Consider the following 21,534-nt stretch of genomic DNA (forward strand, 5'->3'; position numbering starts at 1 on the left):
CCGCCGGCCTCCGGTTCTGGTATACCGGTCCGGTTTGGCCGGTTACCGGTCGGAACCGGTGGAATTCAAATTTGAATTTAAACTTCCCCGTTTAATCGGTTTCGACCGGTATACCGGCCGGTTAGACCGGTATACCGGCCGGTTTGGCCGGTATACCTGCCGGTTTGGATGGTAACCGGCCGGTTTGACTGGTAACCGGTCAAATTTAAATTTTTTTCTTTTTTTGTTTAAATTCAAATGCCCACAAAGTATACTAAATAAATGTTTGTACAACATATTTTAGTCTAAATGAACCCTCCAACCCTTTTTTATACTACTTTTACATTGTATTTGTATACTTTCGTATGCACGTTTTTTTATTTAACTTATAAATTCCGCAAACCATACTAAATGAACGATTTTTTGAGAAAATTTGACACCATTAGATTCTTTGCACCTTGAAATATTTTTGGGAATTTTTTATTTTTTTGAATTCAAATTTAAATTTTGAATTTGGACCGGTTTCATACCGGACCGAACCGGAACCGGTCCGGACCGGTTTGACCGGTCAAACCGGACCGGTTACCGACGGTTCGGTTAACCCTGATCAGGATCAGGGGCGAGTTGCCTGCATATGGACTGATCATCATGCATGCATGGCATTGGCATGGCACACCAAAGTGTGGTGTGGCAGATCTAGAAGGAAAGGAACAGGCATCCGGGGTCTGATTTATAGCTGCATTTCTTTGCATAGAAAAACAAAACACAGCGGAGAGAGGGCATCACTGACGGACTGTGATGGTCCTTTTGTTCCAGGACAGTTTGGTTGGAAAGTGAGGCCGTCACATCACTCTATAGCCTGCAGTACTAGTAGTAGCAAAAGCACAATACATACTGCTACATTGTTACTAGTTGAATTACCCCCTGCTTATTACCAATGCATTAAAAAAGAAAGATGGAAGACCGTGAGAAAGAGGATTTACTATTTTTTTTCTGTGAAAGAAATGTGTTTTACACCCCCAAAGGCCAAAGCAGCTGCCTCTACCGTACCGCGTCGTCCTCCTTCAGGCATGCTTTTGAGCATCACTGTTCTAGGACTGTGAATCTGTGATGGTGCTTTTGGGCCATGCAGTACAGTTTGGTTGGAAAGTGAGGCAGCCACATCACTCTACTAGCATGTAGTAGCAGTACTAGTAGCTAAAGCACAATGCATGCTGGCACGTTGTTAGTTGAATTACCCCTGCTTATTACCAATGCATTGTAACAAAAAGGAAAGATGGAAGACCGTGTGTGAGAGAGAGGATCACTATTTCATTTCTGTGAAAGAAATGTGTTTTACACCCTCAAAGGACAAAGCAGCTGCCTCTACCGCGTCCTCGCTCCATCAGGCATGCTTTCAGCAAACAGCTTTCTTTCCTCACATCTTGCAACTGAAGCAACACTGATAAGGGCCAGTGAGACTGTGACAGTGAGTGGCTGGCCTGGCCCCAGTTAGTCTGCCAGGCCAGGCAGACAGGCAGGTGAGAGTGGCACAAGTCCAAATCTTGATTCTCAAGCAAAGGCCATGTTCCCTCTGCCCTCGCCATCCCCATCTCTTTTTAGCCTTTTGACCACCCCAAGCCTTTTGATGGATAGGCTGGGGCACACAGAACACTGCTGCATGGGATCCAATGCCATCAGGTCACTCCCTTCTAGGATGATCTCCCTCTCTGACACTCTCTGTAGTGTGTGCCGGCAGTGAGGCGAAAGAAGCTTAGCCAAAAGCCTGCAGCTGGAAAGGCGCACGGCGAGGTGATGCTTCTCCTCCGATGATCCATCACCCATTCCCCCACCACCCGGTGTTTGATATTGTTTCTGTCCCTCCAAAGCTGGGGTGCGTATGCTGCGGCACCATCATCATGTGGAGCAGAGGCAGAGCAGGCAAATTTACTAGTGCAAATCCCCCATCCATCTCTGCTGCTGAGAAAACAAGAATAAAAAGATGGATACCTTCTACGATGCATGAGGAAAAGGTGCCCGCCTCGGAATCCACGCAAAGCATCAAGCTTAACCGCTTAAGAGCCTGTTTAGTTCCAAAAACGAAAATTTTTGGATGTCAAATCCACTGTTTGACCAGATGTCGGGAGGGTTTTTCGGACACTAATTAAAAAACTAATTTCAGGACTCACTTGGAAACCGCAAGACGAATCTTTTGAGGCCTTTGACCGCATCATTAGCACATGTGGGGTTACTGTAGCACTTATGGCTAATCATGCACTAATTAGGCTCAAAAGATTCGTCTCGTCGTGTACATCCAAACTGTGTAATTAGTTTTATTATTTAATTACATTTAGTGCTTCTTACATGTGTTTAAAGGGGAGGTGAAAATTTTTGGGTGAAAATTTTTGGTAACTAAACGGCCCGTAAGCCGCCAATGGGCTACTACTATAGCTCCGTGTGGCGGGTAAAACAGTTAGGCCAGTCTCAGTGGAAGTGTCATTGTCGGTACCCCAGTACTGGGGTACCCCCTCTTGCTGTGTCTAGGCGAGAAGAGCTTTGTAGTCATCCTTAAATACCGAAAGCCATGTTCGCCCAACAACGGTCCCGGACCCATCCCCTGGTTGGGAAAGGTCCGGGAGCACCACGTGTTCCGGAGAAGCAGGCGCTCAGCCCGAACAACCGGGGGATCCGGACCTTCCGTGGAAGTCCGGACCCCCGCGGAGTCCCGGACCCCCTGAATAGTAACCGGACCCCTCACCGTGGGAAGGAATCGGCACCCCTCCCCGGGGGGGTCCGGAGCCGACACGTGTCTACAAGCACAGACACGTATACAAGGTCGCTTGGTCTCCATACTAAGCCTCACCCACCACTGCATTCATTGTGGTAGGTGGACGTCCGCATTGATGCAGCAGAAGCCGAGGCGATTCTTTGGCCAGGGGGCACTATTGATCGCGTATTACCAAGGTGCATAGTGGAGCTGCTGGCGCCGCCCACGCCGCGCCTGTCAGTCTGCCACAACAGATGGATACGACGGTTCGGCTTCACCCACTATGACGCCTACATAATAGCCTCAACAGGTCATGCCGCAAGCTACGTTCCCCCAACGGGCACCTTGCTGACACGACAAGAGAAGACCTCCTTTCGTCAGAGAGTTAGCTGGGCATGGAAGCATATCGGAGGAAAGATTCGTAACCACTGTAGCCATTTGAGTACTCTGCGCAATATGCTGCACAGTACGTTGGGCCCACTTGTCGGGGCCCCAACGTCCTATGTATCCGCACCCCTTGGTCTATAAAAGGGGGGCGCCCGCTAGAAGAAAGACTCAGGCCGGGTAAAAGCCAAGACCCGGCAGAGGATAGGATCATACACAATCAAGAACAATACTTCTCCCAGTGGACGTAGGGTATTACGCTCCGGCGGCCCGAACCACTCTAGATCGTGAGTTCTTGTGTGCTTGTCTCAGTGTCCGATCAGCCAATCGCCAAGTACTTCCCCGAGTACCCCCTCACTGGGAATAGGCGGGTGCGCTCCGCCACCCGGCTGTGGGTACCCTAAAAATCCCGCGCTATTTGACGCCGTCCGTGGGGAGGTCTGGTGTTGGCTGGATCTTCAGGCTTCTGGGCTGTGTTCATCCTCTGCAACGGCGAACGAGAAGATGAAGGAAGGCAGGGCGACACCCACGCCACACGCTATGGCACCGGCGCGGCAACACCCACGGTGCGGCGGCGCACGGCAGCGGCGCCTGCTGTGCGTCGCCACTGCGACACCTCAGAGCCGGCGCGGCAGCGCACAGCGGAGGCGCCGCTGGGCGCTGCCACCCCTACGTCGACTCAAGGTTTTCTCTCAAGCAACGGCCATGCTTCCTCTGCGGCGGTATGGTGTCGGCTCAAGGCTTTCTCTCAACATGGAGCCTGGAGCCGACGGCCATCCCGGAGGAAGTTGACCGTGTCGTCGTGTCGTCTCCGGCACCGCCCAAGGTTCTTGGTGCTGCTGCAGACAGGACCCCGCCACCAGGCGCGGGGCCCCTGGCGCTAGCACCAAGGACAAGCCGGCGAGCGACCGTCCTTCTCCACGCTCCGTGCTCGTCCATACGAGCACCCAATCTCTTGCTGCGCCGCGACGGAAGTCCAGATTCTGCCGCAGCAAGCGGCAGGCGGGCTGGCTTCCGGTGGCAGACGACGACGGCAGGGGGCCTCTCCCATTCAAAGCCAAAGAATTTGTCTCTATGCTACCTAGGCATATGACAGCTCTTAGGCAAGGAGTGCCCCCCCGAGCTCTCGAGGTGATGCTGGATGATGCAGTTCAGGCTCATCCAGGACGCCTTCGCCTCCAACGACTATGAAGAATCCAGGAGAAGCGGTACCGCTTCCAACCAAAGAAGAACATGCTGTATAGCATGCAGCCGTAGGTTACTACTAAGAAAGGACTAAGAGAGTTCCTCCTTTGTAATAACGTGGCGCCTATGTGTGAGTCCAGAGCGGTCAAGGCCTGACCTTGTAAACCCGACCTCTGGTCCTATCACACAAACAGGTAAAAAAGCGGTCCGGAGCGGTAGAGGTCCGACCTCGTAATCCCGACCTCTGATGTATACCGTGACAACCACAATAATAAAGGAGATTTTCTTTCTCAGTTTTACCTAGGCTCCACCTTGATAACACTTATTCGCCTTGGTTTAACTATTCTTTCCTCTTAAGCGGAATCTTCCTTTTATTGCTAACAATCCAAATTAAGTTGCTGGCTTGTGGCCAGGTGGGGACACCCCTTCAAGCTGGAAGGCAGTTCGGACCCCTAAAGACCTGCTCCGGAGAAGTAGTACTCGTATCCTGGGGTAGAGAAGCTCCGCGTAGCTTAGCCTGATAATGTACCCTAAGTTTACGTACTTCACTACCCTGTTACAAGTACTCTAGTATCCGAGACTGCTGTCTTTAGAGGTCCCGGGCTCCCTTCTAGTATAAGGCTTGGTTTCTCGCACCTTACTCTCAGGTCCGGTGATATTTTTCATCGGATCGTCAGCAACGACTCGCTACGATCGCAAAGAGCCGGGTCCGGGAAGTGGTGCTTGCTCCCTGAGCGATCCGAAGTCCGTGTAGCCGCTTAGCTTGGTTCCGCACCCTAAGCCTACACCTTCGTCGCCCTGCGGAGGGCGCTCTAGAACCTGAACCAGGCAACCGGTGTACCGGCCTCAGGGGTTCGGAGCACCCGCTCTTTGCATGAGCATACCAACGCAATCAAGTTTGCATGGAAACACATCACGATAGTAGGCCCCACCCGCGGGTTCGTGCCTCTCCCGAGGTGGGCCCGGGGGCCACTGTCGGTACCCCAGAACTGGGGTACCCCCTCTTGCTGTGTCTAGGCGAGAAGAGCTTTGTAGTCATTCTTAACTACGTCCAGCGGCCGGACCTCTGCGGACCGAAAGCCCTGTTCGCCCAACAACGGTCCCGGACCCATCCCCTGGTTGGGAAAGGTCCGGGAGCACCACGTGTTCCGGAGAAGCAGGCGCTCAGCTCGAACAACCGGGGGATCCGGACCTTCCGTGGAAGTCCGGACCCCCGCGGAGTCCCGGACCCCCACAGGGGTCCGGGACCCCCTGAATAGTAACCGGACCCCTCACCGTGGGAAGGAATCGGCACCCCTCCCCGGGGGGGGGGTCCGGAGCCGACACGTGTCTACAAGCACAGACACGTATACAAGGTCGCTTGGTCTCCATACTAAGCCTCACCCACCACTGCATTCATTGTGGTAGGTGGACGTCCGCATTGATGCAGCAGAAGCCGAGGCGATTCTTTGGCCAGGGGGCACTATTGATCGCGTATTACCAAGGTGTATAGTGGAGCTGCTGGCGCCGCCCACGCCGCGCTTGTCAGTCTGCCACAACAGATGGATACGACGGCTCGGCTTCACCCACTATGACGCCTACATAATAGCCTCAACAGGTCACGCCGCAAGCTACGTTCCCCCAACGGGCACCTTGCTGACACGACAAGAGAAGACCTCCTTTCGTCAGAGAGTCAGCAGGGCATGGAAGCATATCGGAGGAAAGATTCGTAACCACTGTAGCCATTTGAGTACTCTGCGCAATATGCTGCACAGTACGTTGGGCCCACTTGTCGGGGCCCCAACGTCCTATGTATCCGCACCCCTTGGTCTATAAAAGGGGGGCGCCCGCTAGAAGAAAGACTCAGGCTGGGTAAAAGCCAAGACCCGGCAGAGGATAGGATCATACACAATCAAGAACAATACTTCTCCCAGTGGACGTAGGGTATTACGCTCCGGCGGCCCGAACCACTCTAGATCGTGAGTTCTTGTGTGCTTGTCTCAGTGTCCGATCAGCCAATCGCCAAGTACTTCCCCGAGTACCCCCTCACTGGGAATAGGCGGGTGCGCTCCGCCACCCGGCTGTGGGTACCCTAAAAATCCCGCGACAGTCATCGACACAGTTACCTAGACTGAAATTTTAAGAACCGTGCTAGTGGAGAGTGTCATGGTGATGATACTCATCTCACATTTCATGACACTCCTCTCTTCTCTCTCCTCATTCTATTGGTATATGTTATCAAAATTAATGTCCATGATACTCTTATGATACTCCCACTGAGATTGGCCTTAATAGTTAGCACAAGCCTTTGCCTGGATCATCTGTTCTGTCCAAGCTTCGATCAGTAGACGGCCAAGCTCCCAACCCCGGCCATGCCAAACACGGATGCAGCCGCATGGATTTGGGCCGTACAGGTAGCGCTCGACAGGATCACAAGAGTAGGAGGCCGGCTGCATAGGATGCTCATAGGAAGGAAGCGGCTGGCGAGCAAACCCGTACGGCGAAAGATACGGGGGGCACACCGTACACGTCCGTGCTTAGCTCGGAGTGGCAAGAAAGGCCAAGAGCCGCGCGCCCCAGGGTCCAGAAAAAAGAGCCAGAAACAGAAGCGGCCCTATGCGTGTACACGCCTACACGGTCCATGAAAAAGATCATCCTATACGCGCGGCATACGTACAAATACGCGTTTAATTCAGGGGAGAGACACATCATCATTACGCATGCATCATGCATGTAGAGAGAGATCAAAGGTGACATTGGATGCTTAAGGGGGGGGGGGGGGGGGGTAATTGCGTTGGTTGATCTGGTTGGTACTGGAGCTCCATGCAAAGCAAGGTAGCTGCTGCAGGTTTACAGGAACGAGGGAAGAGCAGCAGAGCAGAGTGGGTTCGTCTTCACCCACGGTCGAGGCCTGAACGGTAGGAGATGGACGGGCAGCAGCAGTACAGCAGAGGAGAGCAGGCGTGCGTTACTACGGTTACACGGGGATCCCTGTGCAATGTTACGGCGGCTTGAAAGGATTACGGGCCGGCCGTTACTGCGTATCTCGCCCCCACGGCGATCCGAATTCGATCGTTCGGGGGGGGGGGGGGGGGGGGGGGGGCGTTGGCAGTAGTTACGGCGTCCGGGGATCAGTGATCTGCAGTGCTTTCTTTGGGTGGATCGGATCCACCGACAGTAGGAGACAATCTGCACGGGCTCTGTTACCTTCTCTGACAGTCTGACGCGACCGGCGCTGCCGTCGGAACAAGCTTCCTAAACCCACCTGATCGGATCCTCTCCCTGCAGCCAGCAAAACAAAATGTCTGCACGAACCGGCAGACAAACCCATAGGCCCACCGGCCGGCTGACCCTCGCGTCACGACGCCGGCACGTCTTCCTCGGCGCCGTCGGATCCCTCTCCGTCCCTCGCCGTGGTCACGGGCCGTTGGACGACGCACGGGGGTGTCGCTTGCTCTGGGCTTTGACGGCTTGACGCTGCCCGCGCGCGGTGCACGACCCGGCGCCCCTTGCGGCCTTGCCCCTTGGGGCAATGCGCGGACAGCGCCCGGCGCGCGACGACTACTCCCGTGTGCTCAGCTCAGCTCAGCTCCCGTGCCCGTCCACGACCGCGGCGTGCCGCCCGTGCTGCCCTGCCGGCCTGCCCGACCTGACTGATCGGATCGAGCGGCGCCGCGGGCGCGACCGTCCGGGTTTAGTTTTCAATAAATTTCTCACAGTACCTGTCACATCAATTTTTTAGAAGCATGTATGGAGCATTAAATGCAATTAAAAAAATAACTAATTATACAGTCTAACTGATTAGCACGAGATGAATTTTTTAAGCCTAATTAGCCTATAATTAAATAATATTTGTCAAATAACAACAAAATATGTTACAGTATCAAAATTCAAAATTTTTCACAACTAAACACACCCTCGGGATCGCCGGCCGGAGGCATGATGGCACGAGCCATTTTTTTTCAATAGGGTTGGTCGTCCGGCCGCGTCCGCTACTGTTTCCGGCCGCGTCCGCTCGGCGTTGTGCGAGCGTCGCTGCAGGCTGAATCAAAAAAAAAAAAAAGAAACGTCGCTGCAGGCTGAGCACAACACATTTTTTAGTGGGCGAGTCCACTGCGCGCGCCTACCCGTTTGGCTCCTTGCTCATCCGGTGATACGACTGAACACAACCGATCCTCTTTTCAGACCTGAAAGTTCAAGCTACGTTGGTGACCGAAAGTGGCCATGCCATCATTTCTCGCATGGAAATTCAGGCATGCTATTCAGTAATCAACACTACTACTTCGCTAGTCTTTCTGTTCTTTTACCAGGTATAAACTCCAGTGCAGCTGTGGGGTGTAGGGGTTGACCTGTGGCGAATGGCCGGCAGCTCTCAAGCTGCAGGCGCCACAAGCTGCTACATCCAAAAGACAAATCGTCGTGCCACTCGATTTTCTCTACGATGTACTAAGTTGGTTATAGGGTGTAGGTATACCGGCCTGCTAGACTTTTGACAACCATGAGAGCCTCGCTGCTCCTAACATAATCCGGAAAATCACAGGTCAACGAGCTGATGAGGACTGCAGAGCCGGAGCGAGTCAGCATCAAGCGCAGCTGTGATCGTTCCAGGTGAAGCAGCCAAGACAGCCCGACCAAATCTGCAGACTTCAGAAACCAGAGGCACACAGCCAGAGGAAAACAACCACGCGGTTCATCCGAAATGACGTCATTGCCTATGCGGTGACGCGAGCCAGAGGCACACAACTAGAAAATTGGACGTGACACGAACCTGCCAAATTTTCAATGGACAGCTGCACGAGTCTCCCACGTTCGAAGTTCGACGTGACGCGAGCACGTACGGGACCTGGCCAATTTTGTATGCGCCAGTTTCGCCGCTCGACGTGCCACTGCCACGAACCTGGCCAAACTGTCTATGAGTGAGTGCGAGTCTCACCGTTCAAATTAGCAATCGAATTTGAATCTGAAACGAATCAAGACAGTACTGCATCCGTCAGAACTCAGAAGCGCTAATTTTCAAAAAAAAAAAAAAACAAGAAGAAGAACTCACAAACGCAAACGCCGATGGTGCCCTGGTGGAAACCTGCAGGCTGCGCTAAGCCACTGCAGCCAACGGTTGGTAATGCCGACACCTCATGGTACAACACACAAAAAGTCAGAAAGTTCAGGCTTGATAGACGTGAAGATCGTTGCTTGTGTGTAAAGGTATAAGTCTTGTTTAGTTCTCCGTAAAAAACTTTATACATCAATCACATCAATATTTGGACACATATATAGCGTATTAAATGTAGACAAAAAAATCAGTTTTCACAGATTGCCTGTAAATTGCGAGACGAATCTTTTGAGCCTAATTAGTACGTGATTAGACAATAAATTGCTACAATAAACATATGCTAATAATAGATTAATTAGTTTTAATAAATTCATCTCGTAGTTTACAGACGAATTCTGTAATTAATTTTGTCATTAGTCTATGTTCAATACTTCAAATGTGAAAATCAAAACTTTACCTAGGGGAACTAAACAAGACCTAAGCAGGATATTGATCGGTGGTGACAGGAGGCATGTTTCATTCCTAGGATTCCGATGACATGTTTCGTTTGTCACGAGCACACCAAACGTAGTTGTGCCGTCAGAATATAGTTGGCCAAATGGGTGGCCCGGCATGGTCCGGTCCGGGCACGATTTGACTCGGCCCGTTTAGGCACGGTTAATAACCGTGTCGTGTCGTGCCAGCCCACGGGCTGGCCATGCGGGCCAGGCACGGCCCAGTAGCATGTTAGGCGTGTCGTGCCGGCCTGTTGGTCTAAAATGGCCTGTTAAGCTCATCGTGCTCGTGCCGCCTATTAGCCCGCCCTATCATACAACCCTTTCCTAGCTTCAAATTTCACAAATGTTTCAACTACCCTAAACCCTAAATTGATAAGGATTTCAAATTGAAGCAACATGCACAAGTAATGAAAATATGCATCTCAGACATCACAGTTAAAGATGAAAATTTCACAAATAATAGAAATTAAAGCAACATGCAAATAACAGATCACACATGAGAATTCAAAATTCTTCAAATATTATTTGAGCTGTTTGTTTTGCTGCCTCATTAAAAACTTTTGTAGGTAAAAACTCACACCTCGTGAGAAAACCCTACGAAGAAAAAAAAGAGTACAACCAGCTCCTAATCAAGTCATTATTCAACTACAATATCACATAGTTCAATCTCAAGGCACATTTACTTCATCAAGGTACAAGTTCTCAAATACTTCATGAAGTTCTTGGTCGTCCATGTTGTGCTAAGCTCTGGCATCCCCTTGCTCCCAGTCCTTCACCAGAGTCAACATCTCCACCATTTCAGGTGCAAGATGCCTTCGCCGTTCCTCGATGTTCCTGCCAATTAGACTAAATGCAGATTCTGAAGATATGTTAGACACAACCACTGTCATAATATCCTTAGCTAAGATAGAAAGAACAGGATATGCCCTTTTATGCTCATGCCACTAGTTTAATATGTTGAAGTCATCATCATCAATGGTTGATGGTGCCACTGTTTAGGTAGGAACTTAGCTCTGAAACACCAGCAAGAGATGCACCAGAAGTTGCTGCCTGAAACAAAGCACTGGTTGAAGTCCTCCTAGACAGTGAGGAGGAAGCACTAATACCAGCACCAGACCAGTACCAAGACCAGCACCAGCACCAATGCCAGCACCAAGCCGAGCACCAGCACTAGCACCATCCTCCACAAAGATCTTACCCCATGTAGTTTTCTTCTTACCTGAAGTTGTTGTTTGTGCATCCCTTTGTGATCTCACAACATCAAATTTAGTTTCATATTTAGAAAATGTCACAGAACTCAGCTCTTATCTCAGTTAGGTAACAAGAATAATCAGCACCATTAAATTGAGACAGAAGCCTAAGAACATTGGTAAAACCTCTCATCTTGGCTCTAGGATCCAAGATAAATGCAAATGAATAAAGAATAGGTATGTCACACCATTAGGCTAGGAACTTATCTTTCATGGGGACAATAACATTTCTGAGATCTCTGTCATCCTCAAAAGCATTTAGATGGCCTGCAATCTCGAGAACACAATGCAATACAAGTGGAGAAGTTAAGTAATAAACACCAGATAAAACCAAAGTTGAATTATAAAACTGTTCTAGAAACTCTAGAATTTTTTCAGCAACATACCAGTGGCTCTCTGTTAAGAGTGGCTGGCCATCAATTAGGGGATGATGAGTATGGATAAATACTATCAGTATTACACTTTTTAATCACTCAAAGCATCAAGCAGCTTCTGCATCCAAGGATCGAAATAGCGAGCTTTAGCGGCGCTAAAACTAAAAGAATCTGACGCCTTCTCTGCGGAAATGCGCCTTTCCCAATCCTCGACCCGCGCTCTGATGTCGTCGACGAGCGATGGCGTCAAATTGAAGTACCCCTGTGTCAGCACCACCTTCCTGAACTTCTCCTCCATGAAGAAGTCGAGGCACCTGCTCTTGAGCTCCGGGCAGCCGTACACCTCAGCGCAGCTCAGGGTCGCCGCCACGTTGTCCACCGTCACGGCGTCGCCGAGCCTCTGCGCGGCCACGATCTTGAGCGCGTCCAGCGCGTACCGGTCCGCCGCCGCGAGCAGCCCGTGCAGGAGATCGCCCGACGGCGACGAGCGCCCGTCGAGGTCCTCCGGCAGCGCGTCCGTGTACATGAACCGCAGCATGGCCCCGAACGTCTCCGGCTCGACGTCGCGCAGCGTGATGGTGGGCATCGTGGCCTCCGCCATGGCGCCGAGGAGCTCCGCCCGGAGCACAGGCGAGTGGACCGCGAGCACGGCGCGGTGCGCGCGGAAGGTCTCCCCGCCGACGGAGAACGCGACGTCCGAGCCGTCGCCGCTGTCCAGCAGGCGGCCGAGGTCGCTCCCCACGTCGCACGGCGGGGCAGGGGCAGTTGCGGCGGCGCCGCCGACGACGCCGCGCAGGACGACGACCCCGCACACGAACGTCGCGCGGCCGTCGGCCGCCAGGTGGTCCGGCGAGCCCAGGGGCCTCCGGTGCACGAAGTGGCTCCACCCCCACGCGGTGAAGCCCGCGGGCGGGTACGCGTGCAACCATGATGCCGCATACTATCCTTATGTGTCCCTCTGTTACGTAATTTTTAACCAAATCAGTCTTTGGGACTGAATGAAACCACCCCCAGTCTTTATGTTGGAACAGAAGAACCCCTGCTCTTCTCCCAGCGGCTAAAGATGGTTTCCCGTCCTTATCCATGACGGAAACCTCAAAGATGGCACTGACGCTCCCAGGCTTGCTCTCTAGCCGAATGTAGATAGAGATATCATCGGCCGTATAAGACGGAAAACAACTTAAGCTCCACATGTGGCTGCCAGCGGAGAAGGGGTCTGAACAGATGCCATTGTTAAAAGAAAGGTTCTTGATTTGCTCGTAATCTAATCTGAATTCGTGGAAACGTGTTGCTTGCCCACTACAGAATTGGCAACAAATTAACTCTCAACATTACAATGGCCATAAAATCTATCAATCAAACATCACAACATCAGCTATTTCTAATCAATTCCACCGTCTAGTAAACGTTAGGTAAATGTTGTACAAAGTGAGACTGAAAAAAAAAACAAGTTATAACCTGCAGGAACAGGAGAGGAGCACAAGAGGGGGGGGGGGGGGGGGGGGGGGAGGGGGGGGGCACTCACTGTCACTGACGTGTTGGTGTCCGTGGGACTGTTGCCTGCCTGCTCGTGGGGGGGCGATCGGAGAAAGAGTCGCGCCGCCGGCCGCCCGTGTTCCCCGCTCCCGACTTGGGTCCTCCGGTCGCGCGCACGCCCCGGCCCGCTCCCCCTCCCCCTCACCTTGCCGGAGCGTGATCCCTCCGCGATTCACGGCGAATGCCGCGACGGGCTGATGGTCCCTCCCCGTCCCCGGCTCTCGCGCGCCTTTGCCTCCCGCAGCAAGCCTCCGCCGGACCTCGCGTGTCACGCCGCCCGCTAGGGTTCGTAAAACGGCAGCGCGGCCGGCCGGCCGGCGAAGGGGCGGTGGGGGTTAAGACGCAAAACCCCATGGACCTCGTAGACGGCTGGGCTCAGCGAGGTTCACACATGGGTTGGATCTTGAATGGGCTAAACGGGCCGCCAGGTTTCGGCCCAGGGCTCTTCGAGGTATTGGACTCCAATTTCGCGGCCGGCTTTATTCATATCCAGTGCACTTTCATGTTTATTCTTTCTTTTTCTATTTGTTTTCAGCAAAGATAAAATATGACCGAGTTCTATTCGTATTTCTACTTCTATTCGTATATTTATACACAGTGCGATTTAGATTCTACAACAACTATTATCTCTCTCCAGTAAATTAACCCAAACTGTGTGCGGCAATCGCCAAGGTAACCAACATGGGGGAATCCGGATGCATCGACTTCAAGCTCGACTGCTCAAAAGCCAAGAAACACGCCGCCGGCGAACCTGTCGCCGCCGGCAGCGCGGCGGAACAGTCCATCACCGGCGATTTCCTCCGCCAGTGCTGCCTGGTGGGTGACGGCGCGGCGGATGTCTCCTTCTTGGTCGGCGGCGACAAGTTCCGCGCGCACCCGCGGGCCGTGCTCGCCGCCGGCTCGCCGGTGTTCAAAGACTTGCTCTTCAGCCCAGCTGCTTCCTCCACGGACGACGGCGTCAGGGTGCGCGGCGTCGAGCCCGAGTCCTTCCGAGTCCTCCTGCGGTTCATGTACGCCGACGACGCGCTGCCCGGAGACGACGAGACCAAGGGCGCGTCGACGGCCGAGACGCTCCGGAACCTGGTCGCGGCGGCGGACATGTACGGAATGGAGAGGCTGAAGCTCGCCTGCGCCGAGAAGCTCTGGGAGCACGTGTCGGCAGAGACCGTTGCGGCGACACTGGGCTTCGCCGAGACGCACGGCTGCCCGGAGCTGAAGAACAGGTGCCTGGACTTCCTCGCGGAGGAGGAGAACCTCCGCAAGGCAGCGTTGAGCGAGGGTTACGTGCAGCTAGTGACGAGTTTCCCGTCGATACTCGAGGAGCTAAGATCACGGCTCTGCCCACGGCTTGAGAGTTCAGACTTTGAAGATTTTTGCTCCCTTTTTTAGGCAGTGATCTTTCACCTTTTTTTTTAGTATAGCACGTGGCAGGCGGCATTGCTTGCTTTGCTCACTGAATAATTGGCAAGTAAATTTAACACCAATGCAAGCTTTATCTGGAAACAAACAGTTGCTAACACTCATACTTGTTTTTTTTTTTAAGTTAACACTCATACTTGTTGATATATGCTCTTTGTGTGTTAGCAATTTAGGAGTAGCACAATGATTGGGAAAAAACACTTAACTGAAGATTTATTGTTATTAGTGGAGTTCGGCTTCTAGTCTGTGCATGTAAGCACAAATAGTTGGTGTAACTCTGATTCGCATCAGGATTCAGGACTTGTCCCCAAATCGCCAAGATCAAGAACCACCCAGGAGAATTGGACAGTGAATACGACGTACAAATAGGGAGAAAATGAGAAACAATACAACGTGCCAAGATTCAGAAATAGCTTTCACCCTATACAAACTTTGGAGGTCTAGATTGACTTTTTTTTAGTTACCTGTCTGTTTTAGGAAACGGAATAAATTCCATCCTCAGCGCCAGCAGACAGCACAAAAGTAAAGTTTTACAATTTTTTCAGCATTGAAGCTGAGCAAAATAATAGGTACGCAACCGAAAGGAAGAAATTAAAAGGCATAGTCGCCATCCATTATTGGCAAGTTACGATGTTCTTTGCCTGCTACTTATTTTTCTGACCCTTCTATTGTACAGAATCATCAACAGAATGCCTGCAAATTTCCTCTAACAGAACTCAAAGCAAAGTGTGCAATTCCAGTTGCTGGAAACCCAAAAGAGTGTTGGCTAAAATCTCACGCACAGTCCCACAGAACGTCACTAAGCTCAGTTAGAAGTTTGCAAAGAATACTAAGAATTGTGATAACGATTTACAAATCCATCCCACATGGTTGGATAGATAAAAAAGCACTACCTGATCGAGCTAAGAAGTAAACATCCAAGAATAAAGCAGCATCAGGACAGAACTTGGCCAAGAGACAATGGATCAAAGCACAATTAGACTATATATAAATTTGTCTCAATAACCATGCCATCTAGACTGAGTGAGTGTTATGACAACATCATCCACCTCACTTCACTTATCAGTATCACTAGCAGGAACTTAGTTCAATAGTATGAGAAAGTGAGTTCACGACTTCAAATGCTTAAAGTATATTTCAGACTACAGTCACCAAAATAGCTGAACACCATACTAAAGCTACGCTGCTTGATCGCTAAACTACATATATGGTCCATATGGGATGGGATTGTATCATGCCCCAAGCTTCTGTCGCAGCTCAGCAAGAAGGTGTGGGTACTTCACAGCAAATTCAATGTAACCTTTGGTTAAGAAGACACGACCGCGATGCTCGCCTGCCACTATGTAGTCAAGGCACTTCTTCTTCAATTCTGGGCAGTTATGCATATCAGCCAAAGATAAGGTCGTTGCAACCATACCAGCTGTCATATTATCCCACAACCTCTTGGCACAAAGAAGCTTCAACCGGCCTAATGCATACCGGTCAGCTGCAACAAGAATTCGTGCAAGCATCTTCATTCTCATTTCTATGTCACCAAGCTCATCATCCTCAGGCAAGGTATCTGTGTAGATGAATTGAAGCATGAGTTTGAATGTTTCTGGAGCTATCCCTTGCAGGGTGATGGATGACATTGTAGCCTCAGCCATGGATCCAAGGAGCTCTGCCCTGAAGACCGGTGAGCGGGCGGCAAGCACTGCGCGGTGTGCATGGAAAGTCTGGCCATGAACGATGAATGAGACATCTGTCCCGTCGGTGTTACCCAGCAGCGTGCCCAGATGTTTCCTAATGTCTGAAGGCGGCACTGGAATAGAACTGTCAGATACCACCGCGATGCCGCATACAAGGCGGATGATTCCCTCGTTCACATGATTTTCCTCCAGATCAGCCACTGAAATGAACCGACTCCACCCATAGCCTCCGTCGGACTCCGACCTCATTCGAGCTATGGAACGCGGCCGTCCAGCCTTGTCCATCAAGAAGGCCTCGAAGATACAGTTGACTCTTGTGGTCATGGATCTGTTCAGAAGCTCAAAGAAGATGGAGAGATACTGGCCATTGTCCGACTCACTGATCCCGCGCGGGTAGAGCTGTACCCTCCACATGTGGCCACCGGCGGAGAAGGCATCGGAGTGGACGGCGACGCCGACGGCGAGTTGCTTGGCTAGCTCGTAGTCTACTCTGAACTCGTGGAACGCGGAATCCAGGGCCCGCCCCTCCATTGCCACTGATTGTGCAATCAGCAAGCAAAATTAGCAGAAATCCTCACGAAATCAACAGATTCTAATCTGATACTGCTACTAAATCAGTAAACAATTGCTGCATTCAGCGCCAACTCGAGGAAACCCTCAAATTGCAAGGCATTCAGGAAGAGCGCGGAAGGGCACTCACTCGCAAGTCGCAGCCTATCCGCCGCCGCCGGTGGTGGTGGTGGTGGCGGCGACGACGACGACCCGAGAGGAGACGAGGCCAGCCGCTCCCCTGTCCTTCCCGCTCCTAGCCTCCACGCCTCCCCTCCCTTTCTCTTGCCGGAGCCAGCCTCCGCGAGTACCGCCGGGCCGGGGATTGCCGCGACGGCCCGCCCTTAAGCCCCGCAGCAAGCCCCGCCGCCGCCCGCTGGGGCTCGGCCGCTCGGGGCTCGTCTTGCGGTTGCGTGAGCGTGATGAATGCCAGTGGTCGGCGCAAAGCTGCTGCCCCCGCCTGGGCCTCGGCCTGCTATGCGGTGCGGATGGATGGGCTGTGGAGTCGGCCCATTTTTGTGAGGAGCTGGGCCTCTCCTAGTTGTGGATGGGCCTCTCTCAGTTTGGCCGCCCATCACCGCCAATCCTATATATCTTCCAAAAGTATTTTTCTTTCTTACTTTTCAGTGTTTGAGATTCGTGCAACTAATTACAACTATTGGATTCATATCCAAACCCTAGCTTCCTCTTCCTCTCTCTCTCCTCACCCTTCCCCTCTCTCCGTCCCGCCGCCGCCAGGGCGCCGACGCCCACTCCCGCTGACCGCTGCATACGCTTGCGCCCACCTCTCGCGGCGCGCCGCCGCACGCACGCCTGCCATAGCCTCCGCCCATCGCTCGCCGCCGCCTGCACCTGCGCCGTTCGCCTCCTCTGCCTGAGCCCGTCGCTCACGCCTTCCCCCGCTGTGGCCTGCTCTTGTGCGCCGCTCGCCGCTGCTCTCCACCGCCCGCGCGCCGCCGCCTGCGCCCCCCCTCCCCGCCGGCGCCGGAGAAGAAGATGGATTGAAAAATAAATGTTGATCTAGATTTTGGTTTGTTGAATCTATTTTTCTGAGATGTTGAAATAGTTTGTAAAAAATGTTAAATCTACTATTTTCAAATTTTAAATTATTTTCTAAAATGTTGAACTATTTTACAAAATGTTGAAGTTAATTTGGACTTAATGGGCTTTATAGATACATAACTTATATATTTTCCAGAAGTTACATAGGAGCGCCCCATCCAGACCCGCTCCTGAGATTTTGGTGGCCCGGGGCGAAATTATAAATGTGGCCCTTAATATGAACTATAAGATAAGAGTATTAATAACAAAAATATATATACTAGTAAATGCGTCAAAAAAATATATTATAAATACTACCTTAAATTGTCTTCTGCCATTTTTTCTAACAAATCGTTAGTTGAAAACTAGGGAAAAACTATAGAAGCAACTGATCAACTCAAAGGAATCTTATATCTTATATACAAATACCAATGTTTAATCAATTACCTACCATGCACTTTTGATCACGATTAATCAAAAGTTCAAAGTAGTATTTGCTAGCTCATAGGCACTACGCATATAGTATACGGTCAATAAGGCAATTGTTGTTTGGTCCTCTATCTTAATGCTGGCTCCAATTCTGAGACGGAATTCGGCTTCGGCGGCATCGGAGAAAATGGAGGCGCCACCGTTTCGGCGCGTTGAGCGAGGGTTACGTGCAGCTAGTGACGAGTTTCCCGTCGATCCTCGATGAGTTAAGATCACGGCTCTGCCCACGGCTTGAGAGTTCGGACTTTGAAGATTTCTGCTCCTGTTTTTAGGCAGTGATTTTTCACTTTTTTTAGTACTAGCACGTGGCGGGCGGCATCGCTTGCTTTATTTGCTCACTGAATAATTGGCAAGCAAAATTCAACACCAGTGCAAGTTTTATCAGAAAAATAATAAACAGTTGCTAACACTCATACTTGTTGATTTATGCTCTTGGTGTGTTAGCAATTTAGCACAATGATTGGGAAAAAATTAAACACTTAACTGAAGATTTACTAGAGGAGTTCGGCTTCTAGTTTGTGCATGTAAGCTCAAATAGTTAGTGCAACTCTGATTCGCATCAGATTCAGGAGTTGTCGCCAAATCGCCATGATCATCAAGAACAGCCCATGAGAACTGGAAAGTGAATACGACGTACAATAGGGAGAAAATGAGAAACAATATAACGTGCCAAGATTCAGAAGTAGCTTTTGCTCTACACATGGAGGCCTGGATTAACTTTTTTAGTTACACTGTGTGTTTTAGCCTTTTAGGATAATGAATAAATTCCAGCCTTGCAACTGCACACAACTAAGTTTTACAATATGTGTGAGTGCAAACGATCACAAAAATATGTTCACCCTGCCACAAAATCTCATTTTGTGAGATCTCAAAACCATCATGAGAATATGCTTGCACCCTCATGAAAATTTATGCATACAGTTCAACCACCAAATTGCAATCATAAAATTAGAATGCTCACATAATGACTCAATCCCAATTGAATGTAATTTCAAATTCAGCACAGATGCACGAATATGATCAACAGCTCACACCATCTCAAATCAGCTCACATAATAATGAGTTACAATTATTTCGTGGCGGGTTTTGACGCACCTTCACCAAAATAAAAAATTTCATGACGGCTCCTTGATGCCTCCCACGAAAATAGTCACGGTCATGAAATTTTGATCTTCTGATAGTGTATGGCCTCATCTTCTCCTTCAGCTCATCAAAAATCGATGGGAACTTCTGCCTCAACTGAACAAACTCTTCAGTTAACTCAGCCTTCTTCAAGTTATTTTCTTCCTCCGCCAAGAAGGCGAAGCACTTGTTTTTCAGCTCAGCGCAGTTAAACATCTCAGCCGAAGCTAAAGTAGCAGCAACATTATCCACCGCCAGACCATCCCATAGCTTTTTAGCGCACAAAATCTTCAGCCGTTCCAGCGCATACAGATCGGCCATGGCGAGCAGATCCTGCAACATCTCAGATGGGGAGTCCCCCAGCTCCTCATCTCCAGGCAGGGCATCGGTGTAGATGAACCGGAGCATGATTGCGAACGTCGCCGGAGCGACGTCGTGCAGGGTGATGGAAGGCATCGCGGCGTCCGCCATGGAGCCGAGGAGCTGCGCCTTGAAGACGGGCGAGCGAGCGGCGAGCACGGCCCGGTGAGCGCGGAACGTCTCGCCGCCGATGAGGAACGAGACGTCGGAGCCATCGCCGGAGTCCAGCAGGGGGCCGAAGTGTGCCCCCATGTCCTACTGCGGCACGTCGAGGGCATCGCCGCCGGGCAGCACGGTGATCCGGCACACGATGGTGAAGCAGCCATCGGCCTTGACGTAGGCTGGCACGAGTTGGCTTCTCTCCATGAGCCTCCACCCCCAGTCCCGGTTCTCGCGGTAGGTCGGGAAGACAATCGTGGAGCTTCGCTGCCTCCTGGGCTTGCCGTCTTTGCCCATCATGGAGGCCTCGAAGACGGCTTTGACATTCTTAGATTTGTCTTCGAGCTTGAGGAAGATGGAGACGTACTTGCTGTTGTCATCCACCCGGACCCGGTCCATGTTCGGGAAGCAGTTAATCCTCCATAGGTGGCCACCGACGGAGATCTCACCGGAGCTGAAGAATTTCCCTACCGCCATGTCCATGGTCTCAAAGTAGTCGACATTGAACTCGAAGACACGAGATTCCAACATCTTTTGGCAATCTCTGCTCGATGCTCCTGATGAGAGACGTGTGTGTATGACGGTTTTGCTTGACAGCATTGATGCAAGAGCTAACTAGAGATCGATCTAGCTAACAGCCGAAACTGAGGAGCGGGCACGAGGGTGTACAATACTTACTGTCTGGCGGCGGCGCTTGGCCGCCGATGATGGTGGGTGTGGTGTCTGGTGATGTCACGGCTAGATCTGCCTGCGGCGAGACTTCGGCGACTCCGTCCCTGGTCCATGCTGGCTGCTGTTGCTCGTTGCCTGCTCAACCTCGCCTAGGGCTAGGATAATAGGACTCGTTTCGCGGCTTGTGGGCTTGTGGCAATGCGGCCCATCAGGGTGTTATGTTGTGGCCCACGTGCTGCCTATGACTGGGCTGTAACGATTCGCAAGAAAAACCAAATACTCCCTTTGTCGAAAAATATAAGCATTTTTAGGCTCAAAGCCAGATTTATTCAACTTTGACTATCAATATTATGATGAATAAATTATTTTAAATATAAATATTTATATATTATGATAATTGCTTTCATAATGAATCGAGTAATATTATTTTTATCTTATAAATCTTTATGAATTATGAAGTAGCTATTTAATAGCATATGTCTAGGTTTGCTCTCCATCTTTTCATGATGGAGCTAGGGTCTCTAGAGGTGGTGGCCGTCACTGCGCCACTTGGGGTGCAAATGGGCACCCTGAAGGGTATTCACTGCCCCTCTTTAATTCAACAGTTTGTACTAATTTTTTAAAGTGAAAACTCATTTTGAGAAACTAGTATAAAATTTTGAACTAAAGAGGGACAATGAATACCCTAAAGAGGCATCCATTTGCACATCTAGCACCACTTCACTGGCAAATAACAGTCCTCTCCGGCGAAGCTGGTGTTTTCTCCGGCGACGAGGCAGTGGCTCCAGCGAGCGACATTGTAGAGGAGAGCAAGATGGCTCCGGAACCAGATCGAGTTCCGACCTGAGCTTCTTCCACATCTATGACGAGTTCCCTGTCTCCATCAGTAGCGCCTAGTTCGTTGTGTCCCAACATGAGGAATTGGGTTGGTTTTCTTCTCCCACATGCTTGGTAGTTCGGTTTCCCCTTCAGGAGTTTATTGTCTGGCAAGCTGGGGTTCTTGGCTAAGGCGCCAGATCCCTCAAAGCTCGGCGGTATGTTTTGGCCGGATTATT

At 51.0% G+C, this 21,534-nt stretch overlaps 5 protein-coding genes across 6 annotated transcripts; 1 reads left to right on the plus strand and 4 right to left on the minus strand.

The window, feature by feature from the left end:
- Window positions 1–10,323: 10,323 nt before the first annotated feature.
- Window positions 10,324–12,723, minus strand: LOC120677383 (BTB/POZ and MATH domain-containing protein 3-like). Of its 2 annotated transcripts, none has more exons than XM_039958535.1 (2): window positions 11,457–12,723; window positions 10,324–11,337 (listed from the first exon to the last, which is right to left on the minus strand). In XM_039958535.1, the coding sequence occupies exon 1, from the start codon at window positions 12,043–12,045 to the stop codon at window positions 11,536–11,538; it is 510 nt and encodes a 169-aa protein (XP_039814469.1). In that variant the 5' UTR covers window positions 12,046–12,723; the 3' UTR covers window positions 10,324–11,337; window positions 11,457–11,535. The 2 variants fall into 2 exon arrangements, with proteins under 2 accessions (XP_039814469.1, XP_039814468.1); XM_039958534.1 differs by having other exon boundaries at window positions 10,324–11,344.
- A 938-nt stretch (window positions 12,724–13,661) lies between these two features.
- Window positions 13,662–14,369, plus strand: LOC120678262 (BTB/POZ and MATH domain-containing protein 3-like). Its single transcript, XM_039959401.1, has one exon. It carries the CDS (start codon window positions 13,662–13,664, stop codon window positions 14,367–14,369), a length of 708 nt encoding a protein of 235 aa, XP_039815335.1.
- Window positions 14,370–15,360: 991 nt separating this feature from the next.
- On the minus strand, window positions 15,361–17,011 carry LOC120679819 (BTB/POZ and MATH domain-containing protein 1-like). The gene is made up of 2 exons (XM_039961484.1): window positions 16,788–17,011; window positions 15,361–16,623 (listed from the first exon to the last, which is right to left on the minus strand). Coding segments are annotated over exons 1-2 (993 nt in total). The 5' UTR covers window positions 16,789–17,011; the 3' UTR covers window positions 15,361–15,631.
- A 2,124-nt stretch (window positions 17,012–19,135) lies between these two features.
- On the minus strand, window positions 19,136–20,347 carry LOC120678803 (BTB/POZ and MATH domain-containing protein 1-like). The gene has a single exon (XM_039960182.1). It carries the CDS (start codon window positions 19,898–19,900, stop codon window positions 19,205–19,207), a length of 696 nt encoding a protein of 231 aa, XP_039816116.1. The 5' UTR covers window positions 19,901–20,347; the 3' UTR covers window positions 19,136–19,204.
- On the minus strand, window positions 19,904–20,338 carry LOC120678263 (BTB/POZ and MATH domain-containing protein 3-like). Its single transcript, XM_039959403.1, has one exon. It carries the CDS (start codon window positions 20,336–20,338, stop codon window positions 19,904–19,906), a length of 435 nt encoding a protein of 144 aa, XP_039815337.1.
- Window positions 20,348–21,534: the final 1,187 nt, after the last annotated feature.

This window comes from Panicum virgatum, chromosome 6N (assembly GCF_016808335.1).
Source record: "Panicum virgatum strain AP13 chromosome 6N, P.virgatum_v5, whole genome shotgun sequence".
Taxonomy (NCBI): domain Eukaryota; kingdom Viridiplantae; phylum Streptophyta; class Magnoliopsida; order Poales; family Poaceae; genus Panicum; species Panicum virgatum.

Coding starts and splice junctions, on each gene's coding strand:
- LOC120678803 (XM_039960182.1), bottom strand. CDS start 19,900: ATGGGGGCACACTTCGGCCCCCTGCTGGACTCCGGCGATGGCTCCGAC.
- LOC120678262 (XM_039959401.1), top strand. CDS start 13,662: ATGGGGGAATCCGGATGCATCGACTTCAAGCTCGACTGCTCAAAAGCC.
- LOC120678263 (XM_039959403.1), bottom strand. CDS start 20,338: ATGTTGGAATCTCGTGTCTTCGAGTTCAATGTCGACTACTTTGAGACC.
- LOC120677383 (XM_039958535.1), bottom strand. CDS start 12,045: ATGGCGGAGGCCACGATGCCCACCATCACGCTGCGCGACGTCGAGCCG.